The sequence below is a fragment of the Diabrotica undecimpunctata genome, chromosome 3 (assembly GCF_040954645.1).
Source record: "Diabrotica undecimpunctata isolate CICGRU chromosome 3, icDiaUnde3, whole genome shotgun sequence".
In the NCBI taxonomy this organism is placed as follows: domain Eukaryota; kingdom Metazoa; phylum Arthropoda; class Insecta; order Coleoptera; family Chrysomelidae; genus Diabrotica; species Diabrotica undecimpunctata.
The window spans coordinates 104,059,131-104,083,801 of NC_092805.1; the positions used below are offsets into that span (position 1 = coordinate 104,059,131).

The 24,671-nt window shown below is 32.4% G+C and overlaps 1 protein-coding gene across 2 annotated transcripts in view; it reads left to right on the forward strand.

Annotated features, from left to right (window-relative positions):
- Spred (Sprouty-related protein with EVH-1 domain) overlaps window positions 1–24,671 on the forward strand; it is a 183,182-nt gene that overhangs the window by 126,004 nt on the left and 32,507 nt on the right. For both annotated transcript variants that reach the window (XM_072526482.1, XM_072526483.1), the window contains exon 3: window positions 6,872–7,040. In XM_072526482.1, coding sequence (XP_072382583.1) covers window positions 6,872–7,040 — 169 coding nt within the window. The remainder of the gene's footprint in view (window positions 1–6,871; window positions 7,041–24,671) is intronic.

A 24,671-nucleotide genomic window follows, 5' to 3' on the forward strand; every position in this document is an offset into this window, starting at 1 on the left:
ACAACTCCGACTACAATTTGCTAGAGACCACGAGCATTGGACGATAGAAGATTGGAAAAATATTTTGTTTAGTGATGTGTTCGACGAGTATGTGTTGCTTTTGGAGGAGGTTCGGTAATGTTTTGGGCAGGCATTTCATTCGAGGGCCGTACTGATCTCGTATTTATTGATAGATGAGCATTGAATGCACACCGATACATTACCGAAATTCTAGACGAGCATGTAATGCCTTTTGCTGGGTTTGTCGGCGAAAACCTTCTTTTTATGCAAGACAACGCGCGGCCACACGTAGCCAGGATGGTAGCTCAATATCTGGAAACTGTCGGTGTGCCAAAAATGAACTGGCCGGCTCAAAGTGCAGATTTGATAATAATTTCAATCTCAGTCTCAATAAAATATTATTTTGAAAGAAGTTATTTTTTGACATTTGTTATTTAAAAAATGATTGCATACTGGTTTAGAACATATTCTTAAACATTATACAAACATCTAATGACAATCTCTTTGTGGTATGATTCGTAAAAATTAAAAAATGACAAAAATTTTAGGTGGTCTGTTTTTCTTGACGCGCAGTATATTTTTCCAATTTATTTTCGACAGTACTGTGTTAAATATTGATTTATAGTATCAGTAGGAATCGGTCTGTAGGAAATAAAACTCTATTTGTTCTATGTCTCAATATTTTTTCACGATTTTGTGACTTCTTTGTTTACATATAATAATGAATTCACTTTTTTTACATATAATAATTATAATAAATTTACAGTTTTCTCCTGAAGAAGTCACAAAATCGTGACGAAATATTGAGACATAGAACAAATAGAGTTTTATTTCCTACAGACCATATATATATATATATATATATATATATATATATATATATATATATATATATATATATATATATATATATTCGGAAGAAATCTTTCAAATCGCATTATTTCTCACAAAAGTGATTGCAGAATTAAAAAACCATCTTGTGCTTTGGCAGAGCATGTAATCGATAAAAACCATATTGTGGATTTTGATAACATTAAAATTTTATGTAGTGAAAGTAATAAATTTAAAAGGACTTTTTTGGAAATGGTTTGTATTAGCAAAAGTGATAATAATTTAAACAAAAGATCAGAAATTCAAAATCTAAGCAAAATTTATAATTATATTCTTTCTTTATGATTTATATATAAAACTTGTAAAATGTCATATTTAATTCTCCATATATCTGTTACATTTTTTCAGACATCTGTCAACGGTGAATAAATCTTTTTCTTTTTTGTTACTAAACAAAAAAGAATGTTTAAACGAAATTTTACTTTTGGCAATATAATTGTCAAAAATAAAAATTTTAACTTGTCATTTATGACATTGAGGCTTATTTGTAATTGGTTGCTATTTTAACTTATTTATAAATTCAATTATTTTTGTATTAAAAAAATGTTTTCAAAATTATAAAAAATTTTCAGAGAAGCATTTATTAGATTAGGACATTTTTATATTAATTATTTTTAAGATGTATTAGCAACAATTTTTATTTACTAAACTAATTTTTTTTTGGTAAGTTAACAAAAATTGTTTTTTCTTTCTAGTTCAACCTTGTAAGATATTTTGTCTTTTTTAGCTCTTGATAATAATTGTAAACACAATTGAAAGCTCGAGATTAACAAAAATAGTTAACCAATAGCCCTTTTATTGACTCAAACCCATCCAAAACAGTTATATATATATATATATATATATATATATATATATATATATATATATATATATATATATATATATATCGATTCCTCTTGGCCAAATGTAACAATTCTGGTTTTAACTGATGTTCATCTGATGTATTTCTTCAACCAATCTATGTCTGATTTTAAAATTTAGCGGAAGGTTGTTTTTTCATGATTTCACTATGATGGGGTGCATTGCCCATGGCAATCAAAGATGGGTGTTCTAAATTAGAAAGTAATTGTGTACTTATCGATTTAGTAAATATTCTACTATTCATTTCACTGTGATAATCTGCAGTCAAGGATTTGGAACAAAATAACAAACTGGCGTCTGAAATAAAACCCTTTGCTGAACCGGCATGAACCATAATAAATCTTTTCCATCATAACCATCTGGTTTACGTACACGTCTGCTGTTATCATCCTGCCACGACATCATTTTATTTCCCCTAAAAAAATCCACGTTTCGTCTAAAAATACACCTTCTCTTAACATTACAATTAAAGCTCTTCGATGATCATCTTTTTTAAATTTAAAGCCCAAATCTTTTAATATTCTACTCAAGAATGTTTTACTTGTAGAAACAATTATTTCTTTAGCCTGTAGCTCATTGATCAACGCTTCATGGGTTACATGTTTTTCTAAAAGTTTATTTATTTTAATATATTACTATAACATGTTAAGTTCTACTCATAATTCTTAACAGAAAGTTGGTTTACTTTCTATCCTGGTACATATTATATATTGTATTTTGAATTGCCATTTTATTGTCCTAAGGTAAATCAGTAGTTTTCTTTTTTAAATGAGGTCTGCTTTTACCCAGAGAAGATAAAACAGGATTTTTGACTTTTTTTTTTTTTTCGTATAATGTATACTGTTTTTTTGTCGCCAATTTAAATGCAGCTGCTATCCTCTATTACAAAGTTAAAATATTATCAATATTTTTAATTGAAATTGAAAAAAAAAAACAAAATTAAAAAGTCCCTAATTATAAATATTTTGTTATTTAATAAAGTTGGCAAATAAATAATCCATTCCAGTATTATTTAATATTCGCGTTTTAAATTTAACTATATTATTATAATATACATACATTTATTTACTTATGTAATAATTTGTAGAATAAAATAGAAGTAGTGAGCTGGAAAAAACATAATTATGTAAATAAATCGTTTGTTTGATGCCTTAAACTTCAGTATCTAAGGATGTTGTTTACAACAAATTTTATTAGTGTATCTCTATATTATATTACCACTAAAAACACCTGTTTATATTATTAAAATAAAACTTATGACTCATGATTTGTTATACTAAACCATTGAATGAAACTTGATTGCCTATTTTAGCTGAATCATTCACACCAGAAACAGCTATTAGTTTCTTACACAATCACTGTTACAAATTATAACTTCTACACTACGTTTACTCTCGTGGCATTGAGAGTGATTTAAATTCTAATTATTTAAATATCGGTTGTTCCCGCGTTTGTCTCTTTTGTAATGCTTATTTTAATTTTAGACATCATTACTACTGTCTTATATTTTCTGGTTTTTTTGTTTATAACAGAATTCGCTGCTATAAACCGTGACCCTGAGTTTAAACACTGTTCGATATAGTCCCAATGTTGTCGCCTTGATTTGCTTTCAGTGATTTATGCAAAGCTCCAACAATTTTTCTTCCTGACGCAATCTACCTCTCAGTTTCTTGACTTCCATCTCCTTTACTTGTTGAGGTAGCTTCTAGATAAACAAACTCTTGCACCTTGGTAAAAAATACTCTTCATTGTTTTCCAATTCCAATTACTTTGTTTTCTAATCTTTAATAATCAGTCTATATTACTAGTACTTAGCCTTCTTCTCGAACAACTTTAATATCCTCAGCAATTCCCTTTTCGTTCTCGCTATTAGTATTACTTCGTAGACAAACGCAAGCTCTTGGCCTTGATTTGCTTTCAGTGATTTATGCAAAGCTCCAACAATTTTTCTTCCTGTCGCAATCTACCTCTCAGTTTCTTGACTTCCATCTCCTTTAGTTGTTGAGGTAGCTTCTAGATAAACAAAATCTTGCACCTTGGTAAAAAATACTCTTCATTGTTTTCCAATTCCAATTACTTTGTTTTCTAATCTTTAATAATCAGTCTATATTACTAGTACTTAGCCTTCTTCTCGAACAACTTTAATATCCTCAGCAATTCCCTTTTCGTTCTCGCTATTAGTATCACTTCGTAGACAAACGCAAGCTCTTGGCTTCTGTTATCGCAGATCATTCCTTGTGTTCTTAGTCCCCTTTCCCTCGTTGTTGTCTTTAACAAAAGAAAACAATATAAAAATACTGTTGACAACGGATCCCCGTCTCCACTCCTTTCTTACCTTTAAATTTTTCTGTTATGCTTCCTTCTATCCTGATTTTATTTTCGAAAATATCTGATTCAAAACATAATACATATTTCTATTGGTCTTTATTTTGTTCTTTTATTTGCAATATGTGTTATTTTTCTTTTCTGATGGAAAAAAGTTAATATGTTAATAATATGACACATTATTCATAATTTAAGAATAACACAAACGAATGACAGTGGCATAAAAATGTCAGAATTTGATGTCAATCTAGGGTTACAATAACATATTTTAAGAATAACACTCTCTTCTATCACTTTAAAGGTGCGATCAGACAGAACGTGGAGCGGCGTTCTTCATTGGCGAAGAGAAATAGAAAATTCATAAAACAAGACAAAATATAAAAACAGGAACCAACGTAACCTGGAATAGCGTTTTTACCCTCAATGTTTGTGTTTTACGATCCCTAATGTGGATAGGGCAAAACAATCTATTTATGGCCAGCGCATCCAGTCCCGTTGTTTGTCGGTAAATTAACACAGTCCTCCATCAAACCTTCTGACGTTACTTAGGAACCGGTACGGTCAGTGTCGTGGTAATTTTACTATGGAGTGCTCTAACGAAGTTGTGGTGGAATTTTTATCATTGTATAAATTGTCCAACTTACTAAAATTTTTACCGGCAACACTGGTGGACAAAACTACCTATAAACCCTGATCTCGAGGGGACACGCTTCATTGACGACAACGACAACAGAACTCGACTGACTATTTTTGCCACGTCACTCGATCTGACAACAGTCAACACATGTTTCCAACATAAAAGCTTACACAAAACATCATGGGTGTCGCCAGATGGATATACAAGGAACCAAATCGATAATTTTCTGATTGATACTAGGCATGGCTCGGAGGTCATGGATTGTCGCAGTTACAGGGGAGCAAATATGGACTCGGATCATCACCTTATTAAAGCGAAGATACGGGCAAGAATATCAGAAGTCAGCAAAGGAAAACGAACAAAGCAAATGAGGTATAACGTTAATGAACTTAGATACCCTAGTAAGGCCGATGATCTTTCGACCAACATGTACAGCTGTCTAACAGAATTCCTTCAAAATGTACTTGCCAATATGAACACTAGAACAAATTAAGATATGTAATGCAATTGACCGCTCAGGAAGTAATGGGTATGGAGCACCAGACAAGAAGAAGAAATGAACGGTATGATGGAGAATGAGAAGAGACCACCAGAATTAAAAACGAAGCATACAGAAAAACGCAAACACGTAGGGCAAGAGCAGCAACGGAGGACTATAATGATACGAGACGGCTAGGGAAACGCATACTTAGAGCGAAGAAAACAACTTTTTATGAACAATAACTACGAGATATCGAAGAAATGAATGAGATAAATGAAAGTTTTAAATTCTATAGAAAGGTTAATCACATGAGAAAAAAATACCAACCTAGAACAGTACAATAATAAAAAAACAAAAATGGCGATTTAATCACAAACAAAGAAGAAATATTAATCGAAATATTAATCCGATGGAGAGAACATTTTCACTTTATCAACTCAAAAAGTGAAGCAAAACCCGGGGAAAATAGAAAGAGAAAATGAGAAAGGGTACCACCATCACTAACCGATGTAAGTGAAGCAATAAATAAGCTAACAAACACTAAGTCACTCGGCACTGACAATATGTCAGCTGTTTAAATAAGGGCGGAGAAAACCTCTGTAGACCCTGTAGATGTCTACGTACACCGATTACGTGTGATATGCTCGAATCATCCAACTGTATAGAGATCACAACAGCGCTTATGAAATATTCTCCATACTTCTTTGTAGTCACCTAAAACCGTATGCTGAAAGGTTAATTGGAAAATACCAAACGGGTCTTATGGCTGGTAAATCAACTACAGACCAGATTTCTACGCTAAGGCAAATCCTGGAGAAAGCATGGGAGCTAAATATAGAAACGCATCAGACATTATTGGCCGAAAATAAATGGCTGTTGTGGAAGCATACAAAACACTAGAACTGGCAGCGAGGGATATGGGGCTGGTGATAAACATTAATAAAACCCAGGTATATGCGGACAATGCAGCCAATACAGAATAGAGTGCTGCAACTAGAACAAGCACAAATAGAGTGTATCAGTGATTTCGTTTATCTGGGCTCACTCGTCAACGGCCAAAACGATGTCACCATGGAAATAAAACGCCGTATAGTCCTGGCAAATAGATGCTATTATGATCCGCTCCTTCAACTTAGATCAAGAAACCTATCCAGGCAAACCTGGAAACCTGAAAACCTTAAATGAAATGAACTCTGGAAACCCCACCAGAATATCTTTGTTGCAAAACCCAGTAGGAAATAGAACTAGAATAGTATCTCAAAACAGTTGTATTAGAGGATGGAGAAACAGGACAATGCCCACAAAGGGCTGTAGAGCCATGATAATGATATCCTCTAGCATTAGAAGTACAGTACATAACGCGACCAATATCAAGACAAAGTAAGTCTTAAACAGTCAATATTCAAGTTATCACCAGTTAATTGACAAAAAGCATAAGTAATATTATACAGGTTATATCAATTTTTTATATTCAAAAAAGTTTTTTAATACTACATATTTCCAAACTGGTACTCGAAAAGGCAAAGACATGTAACATTAATAACATTCATTGTGGTTCATTCTTAAAAAATTTAAAATATATTGTCAATACAATTATATAAATGCTACTGATTACGACAAGAGGATATACACATCATATACCACATATTCAATTTCCTCTTTTTTTGTTACAGATTGTTTTGAGTTGCACGATAAAGAAGGATTTCGAGTACAATAAGGTGATGCCAACTTTTCACCACTGGAAGACCGGCGACAAAAAATACGGCTTGACGTTTCAAGCTGCTGCTGACGCACGCGCCTTTGACAAGGGAGTGAAGACTGCTATTCAGGATCTGCTGGACGGTAAGAGGATTTCTTTAATTTTTTTTTAATTTAGTCTGTCCAATTAAAATGACAACTTAACTTATAATAAAATTTTGAATATACTCTTTTTCACTGAACCCAGTCCCATCTTGTTGATAAATTTGGTGTTTGTCGACTGAATCAACTATACACTCTTTATAAACAACATTTATGTTTTGCAAAATAATTATCATCATTTAAGTGTAAGATCCACAACATACGTAGGCGGTCCGATAAGTATTCTCGATTCTCGTAGACGGCTAATGTCAAAATTTTAGCCGAATCGGACTCGTAGTTTTGTTTTGACCGCGTGTGAAAGCGGGCTTATCTTTGGAAAAATCGGTGGGTGATTTGATTCTTGTTTTTAAAAGGGAAATCGAGCAGTGAAGAGTGCTTGCATGCTGTGTACGGTGACTCTTCTCCTTCGGTGGCAACAGTCAAAAATTGAATTAACGAGTTCCAACGAGGTCGCACGTCGGTTTTTGATGAGCCACGCCCCATGCTCCGAAAATGGCTACCACTGAAGATAGCATGACAAAAGTCCACAATCTGTATTCGCAGACCGCCGACTGAAGATGCGCGAGATAGCTGAGATAATAAACATCTCATAAGACCGCATATGTCATATCCTGCATGAAATTTTGGTCATGAGAAAGCTGTCGGCGCGATGGATACCGTGTTTGCTCATTCCCGACCGTGAGACTACTTCAGAGCGGTGTTTGACGCTATTTAAGCGTAATCCGAATGATCTTTACGTAGTTTCGTAACTGTCGACGAAACATGGATCCACTGATACACATCAGAGACCAAGGAAAAGTCTAAATAGTGAACAGCATCCGGTGAACATGCTCGAAGAAGGCAAAGACTGTCCTATCGACCGGAAAAGTGATGGCCACCGTTTTTTGGGATTCAGAAGGGGTTATGTACATCGACTACTTCTGGAAAACGTATTTTTCAGACGGGTTAAAGCCGTCGAAGGCTTTATCCCGTAGGGTCATCGCTGAGTCAGGTGTATGGAGCTAGAAGGAGACTATGTTGAGAAATAAATCGCCATTTTTCCAAAATTTTCGTTTTTCTTTTGTAGACGAAGTACTTATCGGACCGCCTTAGTACATATTACAATTTTTGATTATATTATCATTGACTATATTTTCATCTGTATACAAAGAACAAAAACTCAAAATTCAAATAAAATAATAGTCATATTGATATGACTATTATTACCAATGATTCCTGGTTTTGCAAGTACATTTTTTTATGTAGTAATCCTAACCGCAGGTTAATTTTAATTTATTTTGGATTATAAGTGAATAAAAACAGGAAAAGATGGTTTTGCATCTTGATAAAAATTGTATTACAGAAACTTACTGTTAAAACGTTTAGTAATTGTCGTTATAAATATAGGATCAGTTATATTATTTTAACATTTACAATTTATTATTTTATAATTGTCCTGTCGTTAAAATTTTTTTAGGTATTTTTGTTTTTTTATTTGCCATTTTACTACAAAAAGTAATACGAATAAATTTGTAGACAATTTAATTTGCTACAGATAATGTCTAATAAAATGTTTTGTAGGGTTACTAGTTTATAAGATACAGCGCGAAAACCCTTTCGGCGACCTTTTGTGGCGACCACTCAAACTTGAACTTAAGCTTGTGTCCTAAGAAATGCACGCTAAGGCATAAAAAATGTAACATTTTAATGGACTATTAATACCTGGCTGTATTCATCATCCAGAATTACCTGCTTTGATAAACGATATTGGGGATGCTAGTTGTAAGCCAAGACTTTTTATAGTGTTTTCAGCTAGATCATGATGAATACATTTGAAATAACAATTCTTTTGGTTGGAGATATTAGCCTCCGAATGTTAAGCAAGAATATATTAATTTGAATGAATGGATGAGAATTTATCAATTTTTCGACAAATTCAGAATTAGATAAGTAAATACCGTATTATTTGATATCCTGGATGCGAAGCAAATATTCTTAGTTCCAATGATTGTACCAATTGCGTGTACGTTATCATATAACTTTAAACTATTTTCATGAAGAAACAAGGGGCCTGATCCTTTTTGGGAACGTTGGTCTAGGTGCGGATTTTACTGCAGCCGTAAAGATACGTTACTGTTGGTGGTTGAGTTTGTGTTGGTCACAATTAGGTTTGATGAAATTTTTGAATTTGAACTGCCCTCGTAGTCAAAAAACAGCTTCTTGAGTTTTGTTTGAATTAATTGGGGAGAGTCAGAAGTCGGCAACTTATCATACACCATAGTGATGAAAGTTGCCTAAATATGGGGCAACTAATGTAATGTACTTTGTTGTGATTCTGATTTTCTTGCGAGGTTATATGCACTAATGAGATGAAATATTGTTTATGTAAATTTAGCGATTAAATGCACCAGTGAAAATACGCATATAGAAACTGCACTTTATTATTTTCCGGAGCAAGTCTAAAATCGCAAAACAAGTTTAAAATCTATTTATACTCACTAATTTACGATAGCGGCAAAACGATGTTTACTCGTTAGGTATAGGTACACCTACCGAAATCTCACATTTCTGACATTTTTAATAAATAGCAAAAATAGTTGATGTTCTCGTTGGAGAGAAGGAAGACGTGATTGTGTATTGTGACGTGATCAATATATCCTGGATAATTTGGAAAATAGTTCTTTAAAACATGTTGGATTTCTTAATAATTTAATCATTTTGCTTAGTGTTCTTGATATTTTCATATCCTTGCTTGCTACATAGTATTGCTAGGCTTCAAGCTATAGTGTCACAAATAATGTAACTATGAATTAATGAAATTTGAACACCAAAGATCTTAGTCTAAATACATATAATGTTTTAATCAATTACCGTAGTATAGTAATTGATAGTTTTGAACAAAATATGTGGGACAAACACTCCAAAGGAACTGAAATATAAAAAAATCATTAAAACTAGCTATATATAGGTTCAATTAATATTTCTCATTTTGCTGTATTTGTATTTTTTTCAATGCTTCCTTTACTACTACGGGATTCCTACATGGTGAGTACAATATTTTACGTAAACGTTAACAAAAATCAGGACTAACCAGAAATTTGTACCTTTTTAGATTTTTGTACGTCTAACATTACAATGTTGTCAGAAGATTTATAAGTAACGAAATATAAGTTAGGAATACAATGTATCATTACAATAAGTATAGTTAGCCCCAGAGTATATTGCCCGTAGATAATTGAAACAAATGCCGCCTTTTGTTCGAAGAAATTAAGTCATCGCTAAAATGAGATTTTTTAACTAAATAATGCTTGATATACATTGTGCTAAATAATTTAGAATTCGTTTCTGCTAATGTTATTATTTTTCTTCTTTAATATACAAAAAAAAATTGAAAACAAGCGTACTTTCATTTTCATATTTTTTTGGACAATATGTCTGAAGCTCCCAAATTATGAAAAAGCTATTCATATGCAATGAATAATAGGTAATGACAGAGGCATTTCTTTGAAAAGCGGGAGTATAAAATTTTGGTTTGTCATATATATTTTCACTATTTATGATAACGGTTTTCCTTGTAACAAAGTGTTTACATGTGAACTGCTTAAAATTTGTTCGTTATTTTGAGCTTAACGTTTCAACTTAATTTTTTAAATTTTGTTTGGTTTTTCGAGACTGATCATATATTTTACTCGGTAAAATAAAAATACGTCGATTTTTCCCTGGACAACACTTACTCAAAATTTCTTTCTGATTCACCCCATTTTTTTCCAGGCGATATATTTTTTACTGGAGCTAACTATAACTATTCCATAATTGAATCTGCTCTCAGAACACATACAGTCCAGTCGTCAGAGATTTGACCTCTAAAAATCATACGAACAAGTTGAATTTTGCTGAGTTAATTTTAGGACCCCAAAAAAGATGTAAAAAGTTTACCACTTTTACCACCCGGCTTCCTCCTGAAACGCCCCATCGTAGAGGGGGAACGGAAAAAATCAATTTACGGAGAATCTATACGCCGTAGAAAAAATGTTTCAAATAAAAAATGTAGCTGAGATAATTTTGAACAAAAATGTTTATTAGGACTTTTTGCGTAAAATGAACCATTCTTTCATAAACAACGGATGAAGGATCCGGAGATTTTGAATGTCAGTTAAAATCAATTTTAAATAAAATTTGTATCAACTCGACGGTAAAAATTCGATATCTTTTGATCAGAATGTCCTTCGACAAAAATCAAAATTCGTTTTAAAGATAAAAAGTGCACCTCTTTTTGTATTTTGAAGTCAGTTTTTATAAAGGTGTTAAATAAATAAACGTTGTGCAATTTTTGTCATATTTTACGATTCTCAAAACATCAATAAAGTATATAACTTTCATTGACCAGTCGTAGGGGAATTTACATTGTTAGAGCCTAGTCTTCAAACCATATAACATGAAATTTCGATTTTGAGTTTTGGCATTCAATAGGAGGTATTTATAATATGCCTAAAAAACGCAGAATTTAAACTTTTAAACTACAAACGATCACATGCCACGGGAAAGACTTACACGAAGGCAATATTGGGTGAAATTTTGTAGCTGAACTTGTGTATTTTCGAAAAACGGAGTTGTGCAATCAAAAAGAAATAGTTTTAAACGTTTTAGATCGTTTGTAACGTGAAAGTTTAAATTTAGCGTTTGTTTGTCATATTTCAAAGCCTCACATCTGTTGCTAAAACTGAAAACCATTAAACGAAATTTAATGCTAGGTATAGATTTTGAAGATTTGGATCTAATAATAGAAATTAATTTCTATTAATAATAATAATATAATTATATAATTAAAGTAAAATAATCTACTAATAATAGAAAAAAGTGATCATTTCGATTTTGTTGATCTTTAACCGCGCATCCTTTATTTATTGAATAGATTTATAAAAACTGACTTTATTTGGTGCAAAATACAAAAATCGCATACAAAAGATATCGAATTTTTGCCGTCGAGTTGATACAAATTTTATTTAAAATTGATTTCGCTTTCGATTTCGTAACTGACATTCAAAATCGCCGGTCGCTTCAAGCGTTGTTTTTGAGAGAACGGTTCATTCTACACAAAAAATGCTAATAAACATTTTTGTTCATAATTATCTCAGCTACATTTTTTATTAAAACATTTTTTTCTACGGCATTCAGATTCTTGGTAAATCGAGTTTTTCCGTTTTACCCCCCGAGGTGGCGTTTTAGGGGGAAGCCGGGGGGTAAAAGTGCTAAACTTATTTACATCTTTTTTGGGGTCCAAAAATTAACATTCTGCGCAAAATTCAGCTTGTTCGTATATTTTTTTTTAAGTTCAGTGCCATTTTCCTCTCTGACGACTGGAATAAGAAGTGTAGAACCTGTTGAAGATTACCTAGCATAAATGCAGCGATTACTTATTTAAAATTCCCCATTCATCATTTTGTTTTTTCCCAAATTGCGTAATCTTTGCGGAGTATGCGCTTAGGATATCTACATTTTGGTGGCTTTATTTTATTTAATTCATGCTTTTGCGATATAAGATTGTTATATAAGCCTTTATGTTGGATTTTATGAAAAACTTGTGTTAGACTTAAAATTACACCAAAAAATTGTGCCTTATTCTATCCATTGTTGAACATAGACCTTCCGTTTTGTCTTTCATTTGTCTCTATCCGGTGCTCTTGTCATCCATCGTTTTATGTATGTATTTAAATATTATGTCTATATTGGACTCTGTCTAGTAGCTAGCTTATCACATCAGCATCCATTCCTTATAGAGTGAATGGAATTTTGGAAACGAGAAGTTTGATCGAAATACATCTTGGATGTTATTTGCTTTATATATTATGATTCTTTTACTGAAATAGAATTTGTACATTAAAGAACTGAAATTTTAATTTTTCTATAACAGTATATAATATGCCATCATCGCAAATCTCAAGATATACCCTCATAATTGTAATGGCGTTTCTTAATGACGTAGTTAAGCACATATTTTTAATATTAAAAGTATTTAAAACTGTTTTTTTTTACAAATTTGGACTCGTTACTCTGCGAAATGAAGACTGTTCATATGTCCAGACTCTTAACTTTGCAATATTTATCTCACAACTTCTTCTTAGAGTACCGTCCCCTACAGATGTTGGCAATCATAACGGCTTTTTTTTATTTTTAAACTTGTTGCTCTAAACAAATCAATCGATCTGAATTGATACTACTCACGTGGATTCTTCATCCAAGAATTCTGCCTTCGGCCAACAGATCTTTCTCCTTGAAAATTTTCCTGTAGTATGTGTCTCAAAATTTTATATTTTGGTCCCCTCATCACGTGGGCCTAGGTAATCCAGTTTTCTTATTTGGCTTTTTTACCAACCCTCTCCAGTACTTCTTCATTTGTAATAATTATAGCAGTCCATAATATTTTTAACGTTTATTTCTGCACTATGATCATTGGTTTTATTGATCAAAGTTCCCAAAAACTTATATTGTTCTACTTTCTATTACGTTACCATTTATTGTAACTATATATTTAGCCATTTTATTGTAACTGTATATTTACCAATATGTGGTTTACATGTGGTCTTTTTGTAATTAGGATATATTTCAGTTTTTTTAGCGTTTATAGTAATCACCATTTCAGCACTATTCATACTTAAACTTTCGATTAAATGTTGTAGGTATTCTACGCTCGTTCACAGTGATCACAGTGTCACCTGCATATCCTATGTTGTTGACTAATTTTTCGTTAACGGTTACTCCCTTTTTAATAATATTGAGCGTATTTTTTAAACTTTTTTCAAAGTTACCCATGAGTAGCGATAAATCACATCTCTGACAGCATATCTACCTAAATATCTGTTTGTCACATTTTTCAGGTTCTCTCATCGCCTAAAAATTAATAAATTATACTATATGTGTATGTAAAATAATCATAATCGTCACTCGAGGTTAATTAATGTGCAAAAAAAGTCCAGTGCAATTAAAGCCTCCAAATTTGCTAATTTACTGAGATAATCTAAAAAAAATCTACTATTTGTCACTTTCGTGATACGGAATTTCCTTTAGAAACAATCTTAGCTAAATGTGGAATTTGACATTTACCGTAACCTTGAGTAGGGATTATGTTTATTTTACCTATAAGTAGAGTATATTATAATAATATAATGCCAACATTTTTTTGAAATTTTTTAGTTTTGTATAAATAAAAGAGACAACCTAAAACCTTCTAGTTTTTATACTATTCGACATGTGTTCTATTATTTTTTTTTTTTTTCTATTCGTTTGAACATCACGATCTTCTTACGATATACAATTTTTTACTTTTACTGTCTACCTATTTTATTCTGTTTTAGAAAATAATCTTTGTGGTTTAAGAAATAAATTCCTGATTTTTGTTATCTTAATATTAAATTTGTTGTAGCTTACTATATTTATGGTAGATTTAGATATATGTAGTATTGAATAAACCATATAAACATGTGGAAAATATGGTCACGTTTACATTTAATATACAGTGTGTCCGTAAAGTATGGAATAAATTAGATATTTCCTAAATGAAAAGCCTTTTTAAAAAAATCTAAACACGACGATTTTTAAATTTAATGTTCTACATTTTACAATAAAATTTCATTATACAAGGTGATACACATTACAGTGATGACGCCTTTTTTTGACGTGGCTCTTTTTTTAAATGTAACACCCTATATTTTAGGACATTCTTAGATCGATAAAAATGAGCTGATTTCAAAAAAGTATAATACTCGGGTCTAATGAATATAATTTGAAAGATATTATCAATTGCAAAAAAGTAGCCTACTTCTAGTTTTTGGTAAACTGTAATTATTTTTAGTAACGTTCGATAACAATTAAGTAGTACAATATTTGTATTAATTCGTGAATGTTCTGTATTATTGCTTAGAATTAATTTTAAGTAAAAATAAATTTGAGTATAAAGCCAAGAATTGAAATACTCATGATGATTGGGTATGGAGACAAATCGCGAACTCAGATGGAAGTGTGTAATTTATTTAATGATAAATATCCATAAATACCTATTACGCAGTCAACAGTAAGTAAGATTGAAAAGAAATTTCAAGAAACTGGTATGATTGAAAATTCACGCAAATCAGGTCGTCCCGCTGTAAATTATGTTACAACATTAGATGTTCTACTTGCTTTTGAAGAAGATGCGCACACTTCTGTTCGTAAGGATGTAGTGATCTCGATGGTTGCAAAACAACGGTACACAAAGTACGTAAAAGTAAGTAAAGTAAGTAAAATGCACAGTTGTACAGGAATTAAACGAGGATGATCCAGGTAAAAGAATACAATTTTGCGAAATAATGATGGATAACAGCCACCGAAACCCCTCTCTTGGTTCAAAATATTATTTTTTCTGATGAGGCTACAGTCAAATTAAATGGCGAGGTCAACCGTCAGAATTGTAGATACTGGGCAAAAGAAAACTTCAACTGGATGCGGGAACATCATACACAATACCGCAAAAGGTAAACGTATGGGCTGGCATTCTAAGAAATAAAATCATTTGACCCTACTATTTCGAAGGTAATTTAAACGGGCCAGCATACCTTCAGTTTTTAAGTGGGTATCTCGTATCTACTTTAGTTAATTTATTCCCCAGTATAATTAATCTTGGAAGTTTTGATAAAAGTTTATGGTTTCAACAGGATGGTGCGCCTCCGCATTATGCTTTAGATGTTCGAAGGTACCTAAACGAAATTTTTTCGAAGAGGTGGATTGGAAGACGTGGACATATTGAATGGCCAGCGAGGTCGCCAGACCTCTATCCTTTGGATTATTTTAAATGAGGCATTTAAAGAATGTTGTTTATAAAACGGAACCTGCAAATATTGGAGACTTAAAAACAATAATTCGTAAAGAAATAAACAAAGTTTCTCAAGAAAGCATAAACAAGGTTCTACAAGAATTTGTACAACGTTTGGGTTACTGACATATATAACAAGGGCTACAATTCGAACATTTAAGATTAAGTCATGTATTAATTACTGGATTACTTTCAAGTTATTTATTATAATTTATTTATAATTTATTAATATTATAAATCAATAAAAAATAATTTTCTAAGCGCATATCTTTAAATTATATCCGTTAGACCCCCAGTATTATACTTTTTTGGAATCAGCTCATTTTTATCGATCTAAAAATGTCCTAAAATACAGGGTGTTACAAAAAAAGAGCCGATGACGTCATCACTGTAATGTGTATCACCTTGTATAATAAAATTTTATTGTAAAATGTAGAACATTAAATTTAAAAATCGACGTGTTTTAGAATTCACGAAGTTTCGCAGCCAAATAATTCTTCTACGTCCAACTATATTTCCTTGCAATATAAAATGTAGAAACTCATATCTTATGTCTCTAGAGCCGTAGCCAAGAAACTCAAGCTTTCTGTTCTTTACCTCTTTGAGGAGCAAAAGTATCTATGCAAAAACACATAAATGGGTTAATTATTTATGATTGATACAAAATCAATGTTTTTTTTTGCAACTAAGTTTTCCATTTTTTTAATTATGGGGTGGTACAGGTTTTGTACCACCGTACCAGTTGGTACAAGTTTGCAGACATAAAATTAATATACGTCAATATTAAAAAGCGAACCTAGAGTTTATTTTGATATTTCTGAAAGCATAATTTACTTTTTACGATAACCATAACAAAACTTTACATACAGAATAAATTCATTTACTTCCAACTTGTTTATCTTTGGTGCTAAGCAAAGCACATCTTCTTCTTGAACTTCGCTGTGGCTGATGTTCTGAAGAATTTAGTCGCACCTCAATGGGAACAAACGGCTTTTCTTTTTGATTTGCATTGTGTCGTCTTTATAACTAGGATATCGCTTCATACCCATTAGCAAGTTTATACCCAAGAATGTTTTTATTTCTTTATAATTACTTCACAAATTTTTACCATGAGAAGTTTTTGTTTGTACTGCATATAAATTAGTTTGGAAGACCAAATGTTTAATAAAATCATTTATATACAGCCTTATAAACAGCTGAAACAAATTATATGGGGTTGGATTATCAAGCTTTTGCATAAAGTGTGGAACTACAGAAGAATGTGCAAAGTTTTCAGGAGAGATAGGTATATGATTAGTTGGCTATGTTAGAGGTCTATAAGCAGAAGCATTATTTTATGGTATAGGAGCTTTAGTTATATCTGCTGTCACCTCCAGTGGCAAGTCAGACTGGGAGTCTTCACCAGAACTGCTATAAATTTCTTCGACACCCGTCGTTGCAGTTTCAATCGCTTCGGGATCTTCATTTTCAGAATCGTCCACTATCGATTTAAAATCAGATGGTACTGCTTCTAGGTCTTCATCTATATTATCCACTTCCACTTATTCGTCCAACGTTCTTCCGATTAGGGTAAAAGATACACCGTCCTTTCTCAATCTTGACATTATCCTAGATGAAATTAATTTAGTGAAATATCGTATTCGGAATGGTTGTACGAATATTGTACAACGAGAAAAAGGATTTTCCTTGAGAATTTTTAATTCCCACACAAATATTATCAATCAGGTTAATTATGACTTACCTAGCAACATCAACACAAGTCTTGAACACAATTCTTCTTCTTCTTTTGGCATCATAACCCTGGATGGGTCTTTGCCTGTCTGGCTATGTCCTTTCATTCAGATCTCTCTTGTGCCCTTCTTCTCCATTGTCTTATGTTCATTGTTTTCAGGTCGTCTTCCACGTCATCCAACCATCTCGTTCTGGGCCTTCCTTTTTTTTTTTCGCCTTCCTATGGGCTTCCATTGTAACATTTTCTTTGTTGTTTTTGCATCGTTTTGTCTCTGCACATGTCCCAGCCATGACAGTCTTTGACTTTTCACAAATCTTACAATGTCATAACCTTCATTTAACTCATTAACCTCGTCGTTTCTCCTGATTCTCCATGTGCCATCTTCCTCTTGTACCGGGCCATATACTTTCCTCGGTATTTTTCTCTCGAATGTCCTGAGTTGGGCTTCATCTTTTTTCGTCATTACCTAAGTTTCACATCCATAGGTTACTACGGGTCTAATCAGTGTTCTGTAGATAGTCATTTTGGTTCTTTTGTCTAATAATTTCGATGTCATCAATCTTTTATTAGCATAGTATGTACGATTCCCGCTGGAAATACGTGCATTAATTTCGCTACTTACGGAGTTCTTCTGATTGATTTCTGTGCCAAGATATGTAAAGGCACCCACTCGTTCGATAGTATAGTTGTCTATTGTGATATTATTTTCATTGTCAGTTATTCTTTTGACTGTCATATACTTCGTTTTTGCTTCGTTTATTTTGAGACCTCTTTTTCTTGCTTCAGGATCAATTTGTTTGAACACTTCCATTAGTCGTGGCTTATTCCTACTAATGATGGCTACATCGTCTGCATATGCAGTAATTTGTACTGATTTGGTGTTTATATGGCCGGTTATATTGGTTTTTCTGATGACTGCCTCAAGAACTAGGTTGAATAGCATGGTTGATAGGGCATCTCCCTGTCATACTCTCATGTTGATGTTAAACAAGGGAGTCAGTTCTCCATCTACTCTGACTGCGGCTTTTGAACCCTGCAATGTCATTTTTATGAGGCTGATGTATTTCTTAGGTATACCTAGATTGAACACCATTATTTTGTAAATATTTTAGTTTTTAGTAACTTATTTACAAAAAAAACTGTCGACAAGCTTCAGTATACGATGCACTGACAATAAAAAGTTTGTGACTACAGACTACGATAAAATCTGGATTTAGGCATGCCGGCGTATTTGTTCACTCTCCAGTAGATTTACATTGGTCGAAAATCTGTACTACTGCAATGTACGCCACAACGAATTATAAATATTGGTACATTTATAAGACCATTGCCGCCTAACAGCACCAAAAAAGGTGGTACATTTAAGGTTCAATATTCAGTTTTTCCAGCACTGTCTCTTTTATAAGCGGAAGTAGATGTGATCTCACATCGTTCCCATCAGTCAATGATTATCTTCCTTAAGTATCTACTCCGTGGTCGTATCACCCGGAAAAAAAGTGATTAGTTTTGCTCAAATCACTTCTAGTGGGATGATATTTTACTTTATTTTGTCTTCGTATCCAGTAGTTATTACTAATTGTTTAGTATTATTGTTAAGTATTCGGTTTTAAGTACAACAGTGACCTTCCGTTTATTAAGAAAAATTAAAATGTTCGTGTCAGCATTTAGGTCTTTAATGACCTTTTTTTCCAAAGACGTGACAATTCTTTTAGATGGTTTGACTCGTCGTAGTATTCGTTAAGTCTCCATCCGAATTTTTTCTGCAGTATCCTGCAGAAAATCACGAATTTCCAACTCGAGATATGAAGTTGTATCTTCAACCAATATTGTGCTTGGTGTGATAGCCAAAATTTCCACCTTTTCAAAACAGTTTTCATCTAATCCATCCATATTCCGAGGTAAGATATCGAAACGTGTAGCATATCACATGTCTTCCGAATGACCATTGAAGGATCAGCACATTAACCACAGGATCCAGTGGTTACGTGACATAAATGTCTTCCAGGACATGGGAGTAGAGATTTCGCCCCTACGTCTACTTTCGCTCAGAAACAGTGAACGTTTCTCGAAGTATTGTTGCAGTATGAAGTTCAGCACGCCTTACTCTGACACCTCCACGATCCATATGTAGTTGTAAGTCATATTGATAATGTCTGCCGCAGTTTCAGTCTAAACGTCAGAAGCAAATAAGTTACTAAGAGCTATAAACCTTGATAAAAATGTTACTGTTACTGCTACTGTTTTGTAGAATTAATTACTGAAGGGAGCCAAGTTTATTTTGAACACAGACAGTTTATTTTGAATTACTACTATACAATTATTTGCATATTAATATTTGAATATTTCTAGCTTTTCACTTAAATCTTTTTTATTTGTATTTCCCTACCTTGCAAGATACGACTTAATCATCGTTTTAAGTTGAAGTTCCTCCTCGTCAACCATAAATTAAAAATAATACATTTTCAAGTACCTGAACTAAGGCATGTAATCATTAAAATTGAGAAATGGGCACTGTTTTGCAAAATTATTTTAAATAGGATCATATTACAAGTAATACCTGATTTGAAAACCAGTAGTAAGTTCCTTTTAACACTTGCAAGATTATGGGTTTTAGCCCAAAACCACAAAATTTGCATTTCAATTTTAAACAATAATTGCCCAATCATACATACTTTAGAAAATGGCGCCTTCTAAATTTATTTATATTAGGTATTTCGTATGCTATGATGACGTAAACGCCAAAATGAACTTAACAACTATATTGCCGAATGCCGAAATAAGCTTTACAACTATACTGCCAAACCTCTGTTGGTTTGGTATTCAATAACCATGTCAGAAAACAATGAGGGGATAAGTTCTAGTTACCACTACAGATTAGGCAATTGCAATATGAAGAAATAGAAGCACATTGTTTCCTTTATATTTACCGTATATTATGTAACTTGAAAGTGTTTAATATTAAAGTAGACCCTTTTACTAATAAAATTGGTATTATAAATTATACCTAGAGAGTATGCGAAACCGCAATGTACAAGAAAATTTCTCGTGTCTGCTACATAGTTCAACTTCTCTACCGATGATCTATAACGTACATCGCAATTTAAAAATATATAGTTAATTTTATAGTTTATTAGAGGCATTACGAGCAATTTACACAATTTGGTGCAAAAACAAGTGCCACAGATCAGTGGCGTACATTGTTTATTTTTTTTTTATTTCAAGTTATTCTTCATTTTTCCCATTTTTTGATTATTAATACTGCCCAATTTTTTAAAAAGTATAAGTTACATTTTTTTGTCCAGACCTAAGTTACAAAATCCGGTGGATATTGTGGTGTATTTATCTACCCTTCTACTTTTCGCTAATTGCAATCGTTTTAGGACCGTTTCTAAGATTTACATGTCTAAAATAGTTTATTATTTATTTGGGTGCATGCGTCTTTAATCGTTCATTGATAATGACCTGTTTTATACTTATAAAAAACAGCTATATTCCTGTATCTAACCATCCTGAGTTTTTTATGTATATTTATATCCTAGCTTCTCCAAATTTTAGGTAGTTCTACCAATTGTTACCGAATAATTGACGATCTTCAGTCTATGTCTTCAATTAACAAAATTAATTGACCAACGAAATAATGCATTTACTTTTTACTTTACTTTTTATCATCTATATTACTACTCAATATGTATAATTGTTACAACTTCATTTTTCCTGGAGGAATTCCATTCCTCAATGACCTTTTTAATCTCCATTTTCTTGTACATGTAGATCCAATTTAGATCTCAACTCTTTTATGAGTTTAATTTTTTATGTGACGTTCACTGCCAACTATCAAGCCAATAACTAACCTAATGTTTATATTATGTCTCTCTTATATTTTATACCTACATACCAAAATTTGTCATGTACTCTTACCTTGATTTGTGGTTTTAAAAGACGTTAATTTCTTCCTATGGTATTGTACGAATTTCGACATCCCAAATTTATACACACTTTACGTCACATTTTACAATATAAAGACACACCGCTTGTTATTGTTATATAGTCGTCGAGTAATCCATTTTCAACAATTCAGTCGTACATGCATTCTATAATAATAGAGGAAATGTGCCAAATATGGAATATGTCCCCATTATGGAATACACTAAAATTGATCCCAAATTTATACACACTTTACGTCACATTTTACAATATAAAGACACACCGCTTGTTATTGTTATATAGTCGTCGAGTAATCCATTTTCAACAATTCAGTCGTACATGCATTCTATAATAATAGAGGAAATGTGCCAAATATGGAATATGTCCCCATTATGGAATACACTAAAATTGAACAAACTAAAAGTGGCAACAGCAGAACGTCATCGCCAGCATGTAGCTAGTGCTAGTCGTGCCTGTAGACAGTCATATAAACCGTTTCATCTAATTGTTGTAATTTTGTAGTTCGGTTTGTTTTTACGCTATCTAGAAAATTATTTAAGGTATGTATTCACCTAGTTAAAATAAGCATAGAAATATCAGACTGTGTATTGCACGTTTATAATGCTTAAAAGTTTAAGTTTCTGATATTGCAGTTTAAGATTAACCTGGTGCTAACACTTTAATTTGGTCAACGAAAAAAAAAAGATGACCGTGTAGTGTACCTTATATGATACATTCCATTAAAATAAATACTCTATAAATATATGATCTACATATTAACATGTTTTTGCCAGAGTAATACTATAGGCAATGAAGAAAGAAAAGATCATTTGGTAGACAAAAAAGTTTTATGGGTTAACAAGAAATTATGTTAAAAGGATGGCTTGTCAGCTGACTACCTAAAATAAATTATATCAAATCCGTTTTCCAAAGAGAGTGCTGAAAGAAAACAGGCGCTCGAAGCAGGTAGGAACCTTAACCTCCGCAAAAAAAGGTTCTTTAATGTTGTGCATGGGTGCTAACAGGACTTTTGTTCCACCATATCTGATTTTTCACAGAAAAAACCGCAACGTTTTATTGGAAAAGGGTGCCTCATGGTCCAAAAATGTGCGTCATCCAAGTGGGTGGCTTCAAACCCATATTTTTATATAGTGGTTCCTACGTTAATGGGATCCTTGAAAGCTCATTATAGTTAGGAGTTGAAATCATTTTTAAGGTAAAGTCAAATCCCAATTAAGTACACACTATGTCATTGCTGAACTATTTGGAAAAGCATATCTTAAGGTGCAAACTGGGACAATTGCCGTTAATGGCTTTAAAAAGAATGGAATATTTATTTTAAATGGTCATATCTTTAACGAAAGCGATTTCCTTGTTGCAGAACAAGAAAATGTTGAAAAAGAATAATCTGTAGTAGTTGAAAATATTGCCGACATTGGTTTACATGAAAGGGAATTTATTGGACTCTAATACATTACACCGATGCCAACCTTTCAAAAAAAGAAAGGGTCTCGAAGGGGAAGGGCACCTGGAAAAGCAGCGATTATTACCTCGTCTCCATAAAAAGATGATTTAGAAAACTTCAATAAATTTCTCTTCAAAACAAGCCAAAACAGTAAAGCAAAAAGTGTTAAAGGAATCATTAGATAACCAACAATCATCCTGTAGTGGCCAGCATTTACGTAGGACTAAGAAGAAGGCAATCTTTCAAAATTTCTTTTCGGAATGCGAATAATTAAATTTCAAAGACAATTCGTCTGATGATGATATAACAGACATTGCAGCCGACATCCCTGAGGAAGACGATACTACTTGTTTTTATTGCGATGGAAAATTCTTCGATGGTACCATACATATTGTTCCGGGTATAAAACTTATACCTTCGCTTGCGAGATTTGCTAAGATAATTAATATGTTTTTTCAATAATTGGAAAGTATCTAAATCCTTATATTTAAAATATAAAAGTAAAGAATATCGTAAAATATGTACTGCTTTATGTTTAATAATATTTTTCTATTTATATGCATGTTACCGTGTTCCATATTACGTACATATTCCATATTAGACATAAAATGTCTCTTTTACAAATATTACTATTGACTATCCCGGTATACAAACTATCTTATTTTTACTATTATAATCTGATCACAGATTTTCACAAATTTTTACAGAAGAATCACAATTTTTTTTAAAAAACAAAAAAATTACAAACCAAATAAAAACGATATTCCGTATATGGCACATCTCCTCTACTAATACCCCATCTTACCAAAATTTAGTCATATTCTTTACTGTGTTCTAACTCTGTTTATCTTTTTCTGACCATTTTTAGCAACAACGCAGTGTGTTTTCCAATAGTAACTGGCAAATAATGTGTGTTCTTAGAGTTGCTGAATGCTGAAATGATATACTGCCCTACTAAGAAAGAACCCCGTATCTCCAAAATTTGAAAAATTGGGATATTTGCACCATATGAATAATTATGATTTATATAACAATTTCACATAGAGAAAAACCCGTATTTTACATTTCTAAATGTTTTGTGAAAGAAAATAGTTTCCCCGTAAACGTCAAAAATGACTATTATGCTTAGTATATACCTGGCATTTAACGCTTCGTAGTAAAAACCTGGTATATGCTCAGCAGATACGGGTTTTTAACGTAGGATAAAACGATATGCGAGATTTTTTCTAAGGAATAAAGCAACATCGCTAATAGTTTCCACCACCAAGTGGAACTATCGTTAAAGAAAAAGAAGAAAGTTTAGGATTATCATGAATTTGTCGATGCCGTTAACACGTGTAATTTGAATCGTGTGGTGGTGAAAGAAATGGGGGCTTCCGATTTTCTTATTTGGAAAGACTTATCATCACAGTCAAAATTAAAGAAAACATATTCACGTAGTTACCTATCACAAACTGTTAAAGTAATTGTGAAGAGAGAGAGCAAGATTTTAAACGTTAAGATTGACGTTAGTCGTAGTCGACGTTGAGTTGATAGAGATGTACTTTTTGCAGGCCAGAGTGTTAAAATCTGGGATAAAGAACCCCACACCTGTAACGAAACCTTCTGGGATTGCTAAGAAGAGAAAAGAACAAATATTAAAAAACTTAGGTCAAATTATATCGGCGA